Source organism: Myotis lucifugus, unplaced genomic scaffold (genome assembly GCF_000147115.1).
Source record: "Myotis lucifugus unplaced genomic scaffold, Myoluc2.0 scaffold_36, whole genome shotgun sequence".
Taxonomy (NCBI): domain Eukaryota; kingdom Metazoa; phylum Chordata; class Mammalia; order Chiroptera; family Vespertilionidae; genus Myotis; species Myotis lucifugus.
The window spans coordinates 7,935,084-7,948,350 of record NW_005871084.1 but is presented as its reverse complement, the minus strand read 5'-3'; the positions used below and the strand labels follow the sequence as shown (position 1 = coordinate 7,948,350).

The 13,267-nt window shown below is 34.9% G+C and overlaps 1 protein-coding gene across 1 annotated transcript in view; it reads left to right on the top strand.

Annotated features, from left to right (window-relative positions):
• CDH19 (cadherin 19) overlaps positions 1-13,267 on the top strand; it is a 53,125-nt gene that overhangs the window by 14,567 nt on the left and 25,291 nt on the right. Inside the window, exons 2-4 of the mRNA XM_006087181.3 lie at positions 1,289-1,597; positions 4,162-4,456; positions 12,618-12,737. Of these exons, the coding sequence (XP_006087243.2) occupies positions 1,403-1,597; positions 4,162-4,456; positions 12,618-12,737 (610 nt within the window). The 5' untranslated portion in view covers positions 1,289-1,402. The remainder of the gene's footprint in view (positions 1-1,288; positions 1,598-4,161; positions 4,457-12,617; positions 12,738-13,267) is intronic.

The window sequence follows — 13,267 nt, the reverse complement described above, 5'->3', positions numbered from 1 at the left end:
ATAAGCCAGTCAAAAAAATTCTAAGAACCATATGATTTCACATCTTATATATATAAAATCCTAATATGCAAATAGACCGAATGGCGGAACAACCGAACAACTGAACAACTGGTTGCTATGATGTGTGCTGACCACCGGGGGTGTGCACAGAACATGGCGGGCATTGGCCATGAAGGGATGGTGGAGCAGGTGAGCGAGGGCGCCAGACCAAGTCAGGGCGCCAGTCACTGTCATCGGGGAAAGCCTCCATTGGTTACTGAAAATTTTTTGCTCCTGCATGCCGCAGTCCCACCAGGCTCTCTCACCTGTCACCAGGCCAGCCCCGCTTGCACCCACAGTCGGCATTGGAGCTGTCACTCACACCTGCTGCCAGCGCCTGGCACTGGTCCTGATTGCTCAGTGCCATCAGCGGGTGCAAGCAGTGGCTGTCAGCCCCGATCGCCCCAAGGGCTTCTACACCTCCCCCTACTTCTTAGGGGCGATCAGGGCAGCAGTCACTGCTTGCATCAGCTGACGGCACCAGCCCTAATTGCACCTGCTGCTGGCACTGGCCCCAATCGCGCCATTAGCGGGTGCGAGCATGGCCGGCACTGTCAGCACATGGTAGTGGCAGCAGCGAGAGTGGAGCTGCTGGCAGACCGAGGGTGGTGGTGAGAGGGACCAGGTGGGGGCACGGAGGATGGGCCAAGACCCACCCCTGTGCCCACTGCAGCCTCAAAGCCCACAGTTCCTTTCAAGGTGCACAAATTAGTGCACTGGGCCCCTAGTGTGGGATATAAAACTGAAACTCGTGGGCACAAAAGGCAGTGTGGTGGTTGCCAGAAGGAAGGTGGTGGGGTAAAGGGGGCCTAAAATATGGTGACATAAGATTTGACTTTAGGTGGTGAGCACACAGTGCAACATACAAATCTTACTAGTGTATCATAGAAATCTGCTCCTGAAACCTATATGATCCTATTAATCAATATTATCCTGATAATTTTGTTTAAAGTCTATCTGAATGTTAGCTATCAATCAAGGAGACTCCAGAGCAACTTTCCAACCTTCAGGCAGATTTGACTACAGCTTAAGCTGCACCATGCCTGAGCAGAAATGTACCATAATGACATTCAAGGTATCGCTGAGCTACAAAATATAATTAACGGGCTTAATCAAAACAGAAATTAAATATGTATTTTTGTCTCATTTGCATTTTATGAATGCAAAAGTTGTATCCTTACATTAGCAATTATGTGAGAAAGTGTTATTTTTAAAATGGCAAATTTTGTTTTTGTGTTTTGTTCTTTAGGAATGTGAAAGATACTTCAGAGTTTTAAAAAGATTATAAAGGAACCTAAGATTTTCATTTGCAACGTATAGTTTCTTCTAAAGAGTATCCATCAGCTGGCATCAAACGAGCAGAATGAATTGTTGCTTATTCCTACATTTGATGTTGGGAATTCCCCTCCTATGGCCTTGCCTTACAGCAACAGAAAACTCTAAAACAGAGGAAGCGAAGCACCCAGAAGGGTCTCATCTGAGACCGAAGAGTGGCTGGATTTGGAACCAGTATTTTGTAGAAGAGGAAATGAATATCACTAGAAAGATCATTGGCCGGGTACGTATTTTCTGAAAATGTTACAGGAAATAATGTTGTATAAATCTAAATAAATGAGTTGAAAGTTTTGGTATTAGATGAATTCTAAATTTTCTCTGTAGAACCATTAGAAAACTTCAAATACCAGCATAATTAATTGCTTCAGGTTTGTTAGCACCTAGAGTAACCACAAAAGCTTGCAGAAGAGGGAAAGCTCTAGTATTCCCATTTCACTTTAGTCTCCCATGTAAAAACACAGCCCTCATTATCCACATCTGGAAGTTTGATGGTGTTATTTTTGGTAATGGATCAAAGCAACTACACTGAGAACAATAAAGTTACCAACAGTATTTAGCCTGATTTTCTATTATGCTAAGCAGGTGTTGATATACACCTCATTAATTTTTAATGAAGCAGGTTAATACCAAATTCTTTTACAGTTGAGTAGCTTCAAGAGCCTACATATTCATTTGATTAGTGAAGTTGAAATACAAAGAATTATTATTTTCACTTTCTTATAAGAATATATTGTAAGAGAATTTCCTTAATGAGAAAGAACATTTCCTATTTATACTTTTGGCTTTTATTATTCTTTGATTTTCTTTAAATAGAGGTAATTACAATATCAAGTCCTGTTCTGTAAAGCTCTTTCTATAGATGAATGAACTGAAGTAAGTTTAACTGCTAATTAACTGGCACTAAAATTTAATTGGGCCCAAAGGGTGAAGCACTCAGAATTCATTAACTCTTTTTTCTAGCCCTTTCAGGAGAACTGCAGTGTTAGCCTGATGTCCAGATTCCATAGGAGCTCATCTATTCCATTGTCCAAATGTATATGGGTACATTCAACCAAAAGCTTAGACCTGGTCTTAGGCACATATTCAAACTGCATGCACACATGTCCTGAAAGTAATATTTCTCCTCCCTTTTCATTTTGTAAGATGACTGCAGGTAAATCACAGGCAGAATACCATAAAGGAGGTCTGTAGTTAAGTGTCTGCTACTTAACTGAGTCTCTCTAACCACATTTACAGTGGACTCCACAGAACTCCATATGCTCTCCATTCATTGAAAGAATGACAGGCCAACAGGGGCGTGTGGCTTTTAGTGAGTAAGGTTCTACAGGGAAGTGCATCAGTGCAGTCCAGACAGACTACCTCCCTGGCTCATTGCATCAGTGCAGTCCAGACAGACTACCTCCCTGGCTCATTGCCACATTTTCTAGTTTGTTTGTTTTTTATTTTTCTCCTCCCTGGCTTTGCCTATTTTTGCATTCTGTAAACATATTTATGAAAATGCGGTAATTTCCCCTCTAATCAACTTCATTAGGCTTAAATAATAATATATAGATAACTTGTTTAAAAGAAAGTAATAATGAATGTTTAGGTGCTTGTAAGTAAATAGCTAGTAAAAATAAAATGTAGCTGAGGTGTCCAAGATAACTTTCTTTTTGACCTATTTTTAAAAAGTGATTAAGTTTGGAGAGCACAATTAAGTAAAAATTTAAAGTCATGTTGATTTGCCAAATTGATAATAACTGCATGATTGAGAAAATATTTTTGAATGGGGATATAGAAATTTAATAATACCTGAATCCATGAAATTGAAATGTGTGTAACTGATGCATCTTATGACATTAAGAAGAAGATGTTTGAGAAAATATTTTTTTAACTTAAATCTGGGTTCTTATAAAAACCAAGCTCACTGATTTATGGAAATTAGTCTATCAATGTACTTGAAAAGCATGTATACATTACTAAACTTGACTTATTTTCATTCCAATATTGAATCAAATTTTCAACCTACATCAAAATGATGAAGGACATTTGTTTACCTTAATTTCTTATTATTAGGTCATGAAGACTTTATTTTATGATAATGAATTGTCAAATTAAGATAGCTAGAACTTTTTCATTAGCTTTTTATTAGTAGTACCAATTTCTTTTATTGTATGGCAGTGATACTCAATGTGTTATTAAAATTAGTTGTTTTAGATATATTCAGATATTCTCCCCCAAGCATATAGAACAATTTATTAATTAGCCAGGAATAATACATTATATCTTGAGCTATCAGAAAGTTATGAATTTAAGATTTTATTTCTTGGTTCACTTTGTAAAATTTCAGAGAAGCTCTTACTTTGAAGAAGGGCATATTCATAAGTGATGAAACAAGAAGATCATGGGTTCACAATGATTAGGAGCTTATGGCAGGTTTTCCTCTTTGTGTAAAAGTAATTTAGATATAAAAAAATACAACCAATGTTCTCTATATCATAATAACACTTTTTTATATCTGAAATTCAAATTTACATTAACACAAAGATAAACAGATTTACTTTGCTTTTAAAATATAAAAATAATGAGAGCGCAAAGAGAACAGGTACATTTGGTAATTGAGTAGAATATATGTGGAGATAGAATTTAATGTTAAAGTTAATATTATACCTTTTTAAATATTATATGGGAGTTGTATGGAATTATTAACTTGGGGAATAATAAGAAGACTAGAAAATAAAACCATTATAATTGACTTGCCCATTTCGACACCTATGGAAACTAAATGACCACTCTTTGCACTTGCAGCTGAGCTCAAATATGCACAATGGATCCAAGTCTTTGAAGTACAGGATTTCAGGAGATGGAGCCGAAAGTATTTTTTTCGTTGATGAAACAACAGGTGTCTTATCTGTGGCACAGAAGCTGGATAGAGAAAAACAGGCCTTCTACAATCTAAAAGCCCATTTAATAGACAGAACTACTGGAAAGGCTGTGGAACCTGAATCTGACTTTGTTGTCAAAGTTACAGATATCAATGACAATGCACCAAAATTCCTACATGAACCTTATGCGGCTGTTGTACCAGAGATGTCTCCAGAAGGTATTACGTATTAATCGACATCAAACATATATTAGCAATGTAAACAAGTTTGAGATGTTGAGCATATGAATTGGAAGTGAATTATTTGAAAGTTCTACATTTGTACTTCCTTTTACAAGCATGTTAAGTAAAATATTTGAAACTAGTGACCCGGTGCATAAAATTCATGCACATTAAAAAGGACTAATTGGAGGATATATTTTAATATTGCTATTTGCCATTTCTCTATAATAAAAGTGTCAAAGATGAAAGAAAATTAGTAAAATATATATGAAAATCTTCCCCATGTCAGAGTCTGGGGCACACCATGGGAACCAGAATCAAGTCCCTGGCCACCCATGTGAGCCTCGAAATTACACAAGACACAGACCCGGCCAGCCCCACCCCCATGGGTGAGATCCAGACTGGCCAGCCCCACCCCCATCAAGATAATTTTGATAACACAATATGTAATTAAATTAAATGTATATAATTTACTAACATGATAAACTTAAATGTGATTTAATAATGATCATTTTAAATTTTGCTTCCATGCTCAAAAACTGTTTTACCTTAACACTTGATTCATTAGCCAGTGAGTATAAAAATGTATATTCCATTGTACATTTTCCTGATTTCTTTGTTTTTTAACCTTCCAGGTAGCAATTTAAAGACCTCTTTCTACATGTATTCAGAACATAGATCTTTAATTAAAGCATAAATAACTTTAATTGTATAATATGTATTACAACCAATTATTATTAGGTTTAAAGGACATATTAATATTGTTCCATTTGGTAGCTAGGCAATGAAACATTATTTATTCCCCCTCGATCCTCCTCCTCCTCCTCCTCCTCCTTCTCCTCCTTCTTTTTCTCCTTCTCTTTCTCTTCTCTACTCACCTCATCCTTCTTCTTCAATAAGCACATATTATAAATTTAACATGTTCTAGGAACTTTCCTTTGAAACTGCGGATTCGATTGTGAAAGAGATATATAGAGTTACTAGTAATCACCAGTATGAAACTTATGTTTTAGTTATAATACAAACAATACCTATTTTAAATAAAAAAGATAATATTTGATACTGTATGCTATGAAAGTGTTCAGTATGGGAAAAGTATGCTGATGATTAATTGATTGAAGGAAGTGGGGACATGTTAGTAGGTGAAATTTGAAGGGAATGATACAGAGGACAGCCATCCCATGTTCTAGGAAAAGCAGTGTTATGAAGATTGCATTATAAGTATGAAAGTTATTGGCCTATTCAGTGCGGCCTTGACTTACGAGTGTCCTGACTAATGAGTTTTTTTGAGATATGAGCCATCTCTCGACCGATTTTTTGCTTTGAGTTGCAAGCTCAAAAAAATTCAGGTTACGAGCCAGCTTCAGATACCCCACCACTAGTTGGCACAGCGAACATCACAGTGATTTGACATACAAGTAATTTGAGTTATGAGCACCGTCACGGAACGAATTAAACTCGTAAGTCAAGGCCCCACTGTAGTGAGCATGTAGGTCATGGCACTATATGAGATCCTCTTAGTAGACAATACAGGTAGAGATGAGAAAAACATACCTGGTAAATCGATTGTTAAGCAAATGGGAGTTGACTGGTAAATTAGTATGAATGGGATTGGCCATTGATATAGGAAGAAGAGAAAGATGAGATGAGATGTTGCAATGGAAGAGATCCTTCAACTATGTGGAATGCTGCTGTGAGGTTGAATAAAATCAAGATAGCCCTGATTTTGATTTAGCAAGTTGAAGGCCCCTAGTATTTTCAGTAAGAGTAATTTGGTTGAATTTGTGTCACTACATTATGTTGGAAATTATTCTATTGCATGAATGGTAGGAGAAAAGGTGATTGACAGTTAATTTAGCCTCTTTAAAAGTGCTATGCAAGGAAAAAATAGAGATGTGAGGCAGGAGAGAGAGGGATGTGAAATGTAAAGGCAATTTTAAAAAAAATTATTGTTTATTTATTAAGATGGGATATTTAATAGCATAGTTGTATACTATAGGAAATGATGCAAAAGAAGAGTATTTTGAAGCAAAATAAAAGGGATGTGACTGCTAGAAAACTATTTTTGAGAAGAGAAAGAGTGATGAAATCTAAAGGAATAATAGAGGGGACAGATCCAGGTAGGTTAACATATTGATTGTTAACAAACCAGGTAACACATGATTATTTCTATTTAATCAGTGATGCCTGAGGCAAAGGCAGTAATTGAGAGCAGAGGGGAGGAATTTTAGAGAGAGGAGGTACATAATGGGCATTTTATAGAGTTGGAGAGTGAGCCCACAATGAGATTCCAGTGTGTACAATACAGTATTTGTATCATGGCACCACGTGTAGCCATGCTGTGGTTGATTTGATGGAGATCACAAAACATCGGTTTGGTCTGTACGATATTTGGCCACTTACACGTTGCAATTAGAGGTCCCAGTACATATTAACCTAGTCAGTCTATGTAATTTAATGTAGTCTGTGGAAGTACGAATAAATATTTCTTTACAAGTAAATCCAGGGTCCAGGCTTTGTATGGAATCATACCAAAAGCAATGAGCACTTTTCGTATCTGTCCAGCGATGGAAGGGGTCAATAGCATGATGGGCAGCTGCAACCAGAAATACTTTCTAATATGGAAATAGTGGAACACTCCCATTGCTCTATCAATCATTTTGTAGATGGTCTCCCTCTGAAAAAATGCTTACAGTTATTAAATTTGCTGTGAAGGAACTGGTTATATTATATGTATTTTTTCTGTTTCCCTCAGTCTCAATATTTAATTAATAGATAGTGTGGACCTTATTTTATTTGAATGTATCTTTAATTCTTTATCTCTTCTCCATATGCATTGCCATTTAACAGGTCCTTGAGTGTTAATTTGCTTTCAAATTCCCCATTTTATCTTTTATAAAGCAACCAGTGAAAAATTTTATTCTCTATTGTCTTTCTTAAGTAGATTTGTGTTGTATTAGAGTCTACTACTAAGTATTATATTTAAACCTGTTCTTTAAACTTAGAACTTGGTAGACTATTAAAAGGAATCTACATTTGAGGATCATGAAAAGAGAAAACCAAGAAAATTTTAAACCATGCATTGCTTATTTAACAAGTAATATTTATTTACAAGTAATATTCATTTACAAGTAATGATAGGTTTGTACTGATTACATTTACCTTTGAAATGCAATACTTTTAAACTAGAACTATCAGGTGGAACTATGATAAAACATTCTGTTTCCTCACTCATTAGTCTGGGTTTGCAAATAGTATATTTCTTCCACACAAAAATATAAGATCTAATAGGCCAAGAGTAAAACAGTACCTGAGGTTTGGGATGATTAAGTGAATGAGTGCATGGACAAGAGGGAAATGCCATCTCTTTCTTGAGTGTCATCTGGAGATTTTAAGCTGTAAAGTAATTGCATCTCAAGTATACTCACAGTAAGGATGGGCCAATTAATACTTGTAAATAACTAATAATTATTGCACTGATAAAATAAGTTCTCAGTATGAAGGAGTGAGCAGATGCATGGATTAAACCACCATTTCCATCATGGATTTAATTTCTGAAAATTACATTTTTACTAGATCATCGAATATCTTATATCTATTTTTGTTATTGCCAAAACTCACAGATTCAGACTGTATGTCAAAATACTATTGTTTAATTTGTGCTACTTTAAATTTGACCATTATACAAGTCAATATCCTCTCAATAAATTTGTTTCAGATTAATCAAAGTGTACCTGTACTAAAAATGCAAGTGAAAATACCTTTCCTGCTAAACAATTTATAACTTCATTCTAAGAAAAGGCTGTTATTATTTTTACCACTGAGTTTAAAACAAAAACATTGCATATAAAAATAAATGAGCCATTTTGAAATCTACAGTTCAAATCTTGGCATTCAAGCCCCATATTAAACTATAGTGTGCTGTTTGTTTAGTATTCTATAAATCCAAACTTTACTTCTTAATTTTCTAGCCACAGATAGCTGACTTCTCTATTGCTTACATGATGTCTAAACTAGTCTGCATATCAAAATTTATCACTCTTTTCCATTTTTATGTTTGAATGCCTCCCATAATCACTAGAAGATGAAGCATTCTGTGTGAAATATGAGACATCACCATCTAATACAGTTCTGTTAACAAATATTCAACAACATTTGGGTGAGAATCATTTAGTCCTTTGTTATACTGCTGGTCTATACTAAAGTCCATATAAATCAACATTGACAGAGTTACATTATTCTTACATTAGTTACATTTACTCTTAAAGATAAATAAGTCTAAAGTGTTGGGAATATAATTGACGCTATCAATAATGCTTGCAATCTTCAAAAAGGTTTAGCATTTATTACCATTATCACACAAAGCATAATTTATATGTAATTACTCACAAATAATAAATACTTTATATTGACATACCATTACTTCATTATAATTTTCTATCTGTGTTATAACAAATAAAAAAATATGTCAGCAAATGAAGATTCTGAGAGTACTAAACTATAATTTTTCTCTCAAGCACTGGTACAAGTTTACATCTTGGGTAACATACATAACAATACATTTTTGCAATAAAGTCTATGAAAAATAGGCGAAGTCAAATATCTCTTAAATTTATTATCATAAAGTTGTTTTGCAAAAAAATAATAGTTCTGAAGATACAGAAGCTAGCTGGAAAAGTAAAACTGATTTTAAATTTGCATTTTTGAAAAAGTCTCTCAAGGGTGATATTGGCAGACAATAGCAACTGTCAAAGTGATAATAGAACCCAGAATTATTCTATTGAATATTTGTATGATTCTGAGAGAATAATTATTGTATTTAAACCTTTGTTCACTAAAACGAATAGATAAAAAAAAGGATTTAAGAAAATCTTTAGACAGCAAATGCAATTGTTTGCTCTTACAATGATATAGCTGATCAAGTGAATGTGACTCCATTCAAAAATTCATGCTGACCTAGGCACCCTCAGTTCCCAAGAGAAGACTGGTTTGCATTCATTTCTAACTCGATTTCAAGGATTTAGCCAACCTAAACTTTTTAAAAAAAATTTTGTTTTATTGCTTAAAGTATTATAAAGAGTATTACATATGTCTCCTTTTTTTTCTCCCCTTGACCTTCCCCTGGCCTCCCCTACCCCCCAGTGTCTTGTGTCCATTGGTTATGCTTATATGCATGCATACAAGTCCTTGGGTTGATCTATTACCCCCCATCACCACCTTCCCACTGTAGTTTGACAGTCTGTTTGATGCTGCTCTGCCTCTGTATCTATTTTTATTAATCAGTTTATAATGGTCGTTATTATCCATAAATGAGTGAGATCATGTGGTATTTTCCTTTATTGACTGGCTTACTTCACTTAGCATAATGCTCTCCAGTTCCATCCATGCTGTTGCAAATGGTAAGAATTCCTTCTTTTTTAAAGCAGCATAGTATTCCATTGTGTAGATTTACAGCAGCATAGTATTCCATTGTGTAGATGTACCACAGTTTTCTAGCCTAAACTTTTAATATTTAATTCTAATCATAGGATGGAGTCTTAAGATGGAATAGTATGTGTTAAGGGTGAGGCAATTTAATATGCACATATCTATTCTGGGGAATTGTCGCTTTCCTTTATACATAATCCCAGGGTCATTTTATATTGTCACAGGTGTTCTGAAGTAGGGTAATTCTATGTCCAGTTTTACCCAGAACAGCTCTGCTTCACCCTATTTTATTTCAGGAATTTTCCTGGAAACGTTTCTCCCAAATTTTTTATTTTTATTTATTTTTTCACCATTTTAATTAAATTTATTTGGGTGACATTGGTTAATAGGAATATATAGGTTTCACTTGTATAATTCTATGATACATCATTTGTATATTGCATTGTGTGTTTACCACCCAAAGTTTACCTGCTTTAATTTTTTTTAAATAATATTAATAGTAGGTGCACTGCAATAAACTAGAGTGAATTTTGTAGATATCTCCTTTTTACTTGTAGCTTCTTCCATGGGGTATGAGAAATAATCATGTGTTAGAAAATCTAAGGCTTTAATACAAAGAATTTCTTTTGGTCAACAACTAACCATACCATGATTTTGACTATTATTTCTGAAGCTAAATACAGATAGTCTAGTTCTGCAACCTAGGGTCAGAAAACTCCCATGGAAAGAAATGAAATGGAAAAAATGAGAAGCTGCAGGAGAAGTAAATGGATGTGTCAAAAAAAGAGTAGTTAAAAGAACATCTTGCCCAATAAAAACTGGTTGAATTGGTGGTTCCTAAGAAAGCTTTTGTTGAAATAACTTCACAAGCACTACAATAATTTATTTATTTATTATTTATTTATTTAGATATAATTTTAATATTACATTGTGTAAAGTTAAGATGTATGATGTATTGATTTGATACATTTATATATTGCATTATGCTTACCACTGTAGCACTAGCTAACATCTCCATCACGTCACATAATTATCATTTCTTTTAGTAGTGAGACCTATAAGATTTAGTTTCTCAGCAGCTTTGAAGTTTATAAAAAATATATTTGATGATAATCACTATGTTGTGCATTTCTACAGAATTTATGTTTTAAATGCAATTTTGTATCCTTTGATCAATAGCTCCCCAATTTCCCCACCCACAGTCCCTGGTAACCAGCAATCTACCCTCTGTTTTTATGAGTTCAGTTTTTTTATATTTCACATATGATATTAAGTGGTATTTGTCTGTCTTTGTCTGACTTAACTTATTTTAATGCTCTTAAGATCCATCCATAGTGTCACAAGTGGCAGAAATAAGTTTTAAAACACTTGAAACAACGTTAGCTGGTTTGGCTCAGTGGGTAGAGCATTGGCTTGCAGACTGAAGGGTCCCGGATTCGATTCTGGTCAAGGGTGCATGCCTGGGTTGTGGGCTCGACCCCAGTAGGGAGCATGCAGGAGGCAGACAATCAATGACTCATCATTGATGTTTCTATCTCTCTCTCCCTTTCCCTTCCTCTCTGAAATCAATAAAAAATATATTTAAAAAAAAATAAAACACTTGAAACAAACGTGTGTACATTTTGAGTACTTGAACCATCTAAAACAAGTGTTAAATAACTAACATCAAAATACTAAGACAAAACAGCAAACATCTCTCTCTATATAAAAGCCCAGCAGCCAAACAGTGGAGCGACAAGAACAACTGGTCAACCAGTCGCTATGATGCACACTAACCACCAAGGGGCAGACACTCAACACAGGAGCTACCCACTGGTGGTCAGTGCACTCCCACAGTGGGAGCACTGCTAGCCTGACTGGGATGAGCAGCGCTCCCACAGTGGGCCAATTCCCACAGGTCATGCCCCCCTCCCCCTTGCACTTGGCCTTCAGTTACATATAATTAAGGAATATGGTAAAGTTTCAAAAGTTTTATTACTGAAGAATAGAAGGGCTTTCTATTACAGTTTCTCAGTTTATAAAATTAGAAAACTAAAAATACAGGATGCTAGTTGCAAAAAAAATCACATAGGCAACTTGACTTTGTGCTATTTGTGTTAACATTCTTACTGACATAGAACATTATGAATCAATAAATGAAATTTTTCAAAAAGACCCATAATGCTAGATTCCAAGAAATTTAAGTTGAGCATTAATTTTAAATATACAAGTACTTATTTTTCATATTTCTATTAATTACTACTGGATTTAATGATAATGCTTACTTATCAGTATCTGGTAGATTTTGCTTTGCATTAAAAACAAAAGTTCTTTAAACAAGTAGGGAGTTTATAGAAGAAAATTAAACAGGCAAAATAGTTATACCTGTTCTTAACTTGATACTATTTCCAGCTTACTTAAATAATATTTATTAAAATTTCATCAATATTCTCCAATTTTGGAGGTGCTGATCACACCATGATTTTTGAAGGAAAGTGTTTCCAATTTTGTTTTATTTCTCTGCTAGTAACACACCTTTGAAAATCCTGAATCACACAGTATAATGGATTGTTCAACAATTACATTTAATTATGTCATAGACATAGATATTTAAAATTCTACATCGTATGAGGTTATAGCCTCTTGTCTATATAGAAATTATACATGGTTTTGAAATTCAGAACAAGGATGTAGACTGGTCTTGTGTTGTATATCATCATTGTACTAACTTTTGTCTTTACTTTCTCTTTAGGGACATTCGTCATCCAGGTGACAGCAAGTGATGCTGATGATCCTTTATGTAATAATAATGCTCGTCTTATATACGAGTTACTACATGGCCAACCATATTTCTCCATTGAGCCAACAACAGGTATTTCTAAATGAAACCAAGTGCAATTCAACATAATTCAAAGTAGGCAAATATAACAGGAAAAATTCTCAGCTTACAAACATGTTGTATTGCAGACCTGTTGTTATACAAAAAATAAAATAAATAAAGGGGTTGTATTTTAAACATTTAATCATTTTCTAGTCTTTTAAATGATTTTTCTAAGGCTGAAAGATTGGGCTCCACACACTCATACCACAAATGGTTTGTGTGTGGGTCATAACACATATGTAAGGATTCTTGCAAATCAATAAAAAATGACAGATAACCCAATTCAAAATATGAGGAAAAGAACTTTATAAGCAGTTGACAAAAATATTATTATAAAAAAGCTTACAATCATATTAAAAACTAGTGGCCTGGTGCATGAAATTTGTGCATGGGGGTGGTATCCCTCAGCCCAGCCTGCACCCTCCCAAATCTGGGACCCCTTGGGGGATGTCCGACTGCCGGTTTAGGCCCGACCCAACAGGGATCGGGCCTAAACCGGAGTAGGAAGTCCCTCTATAAAA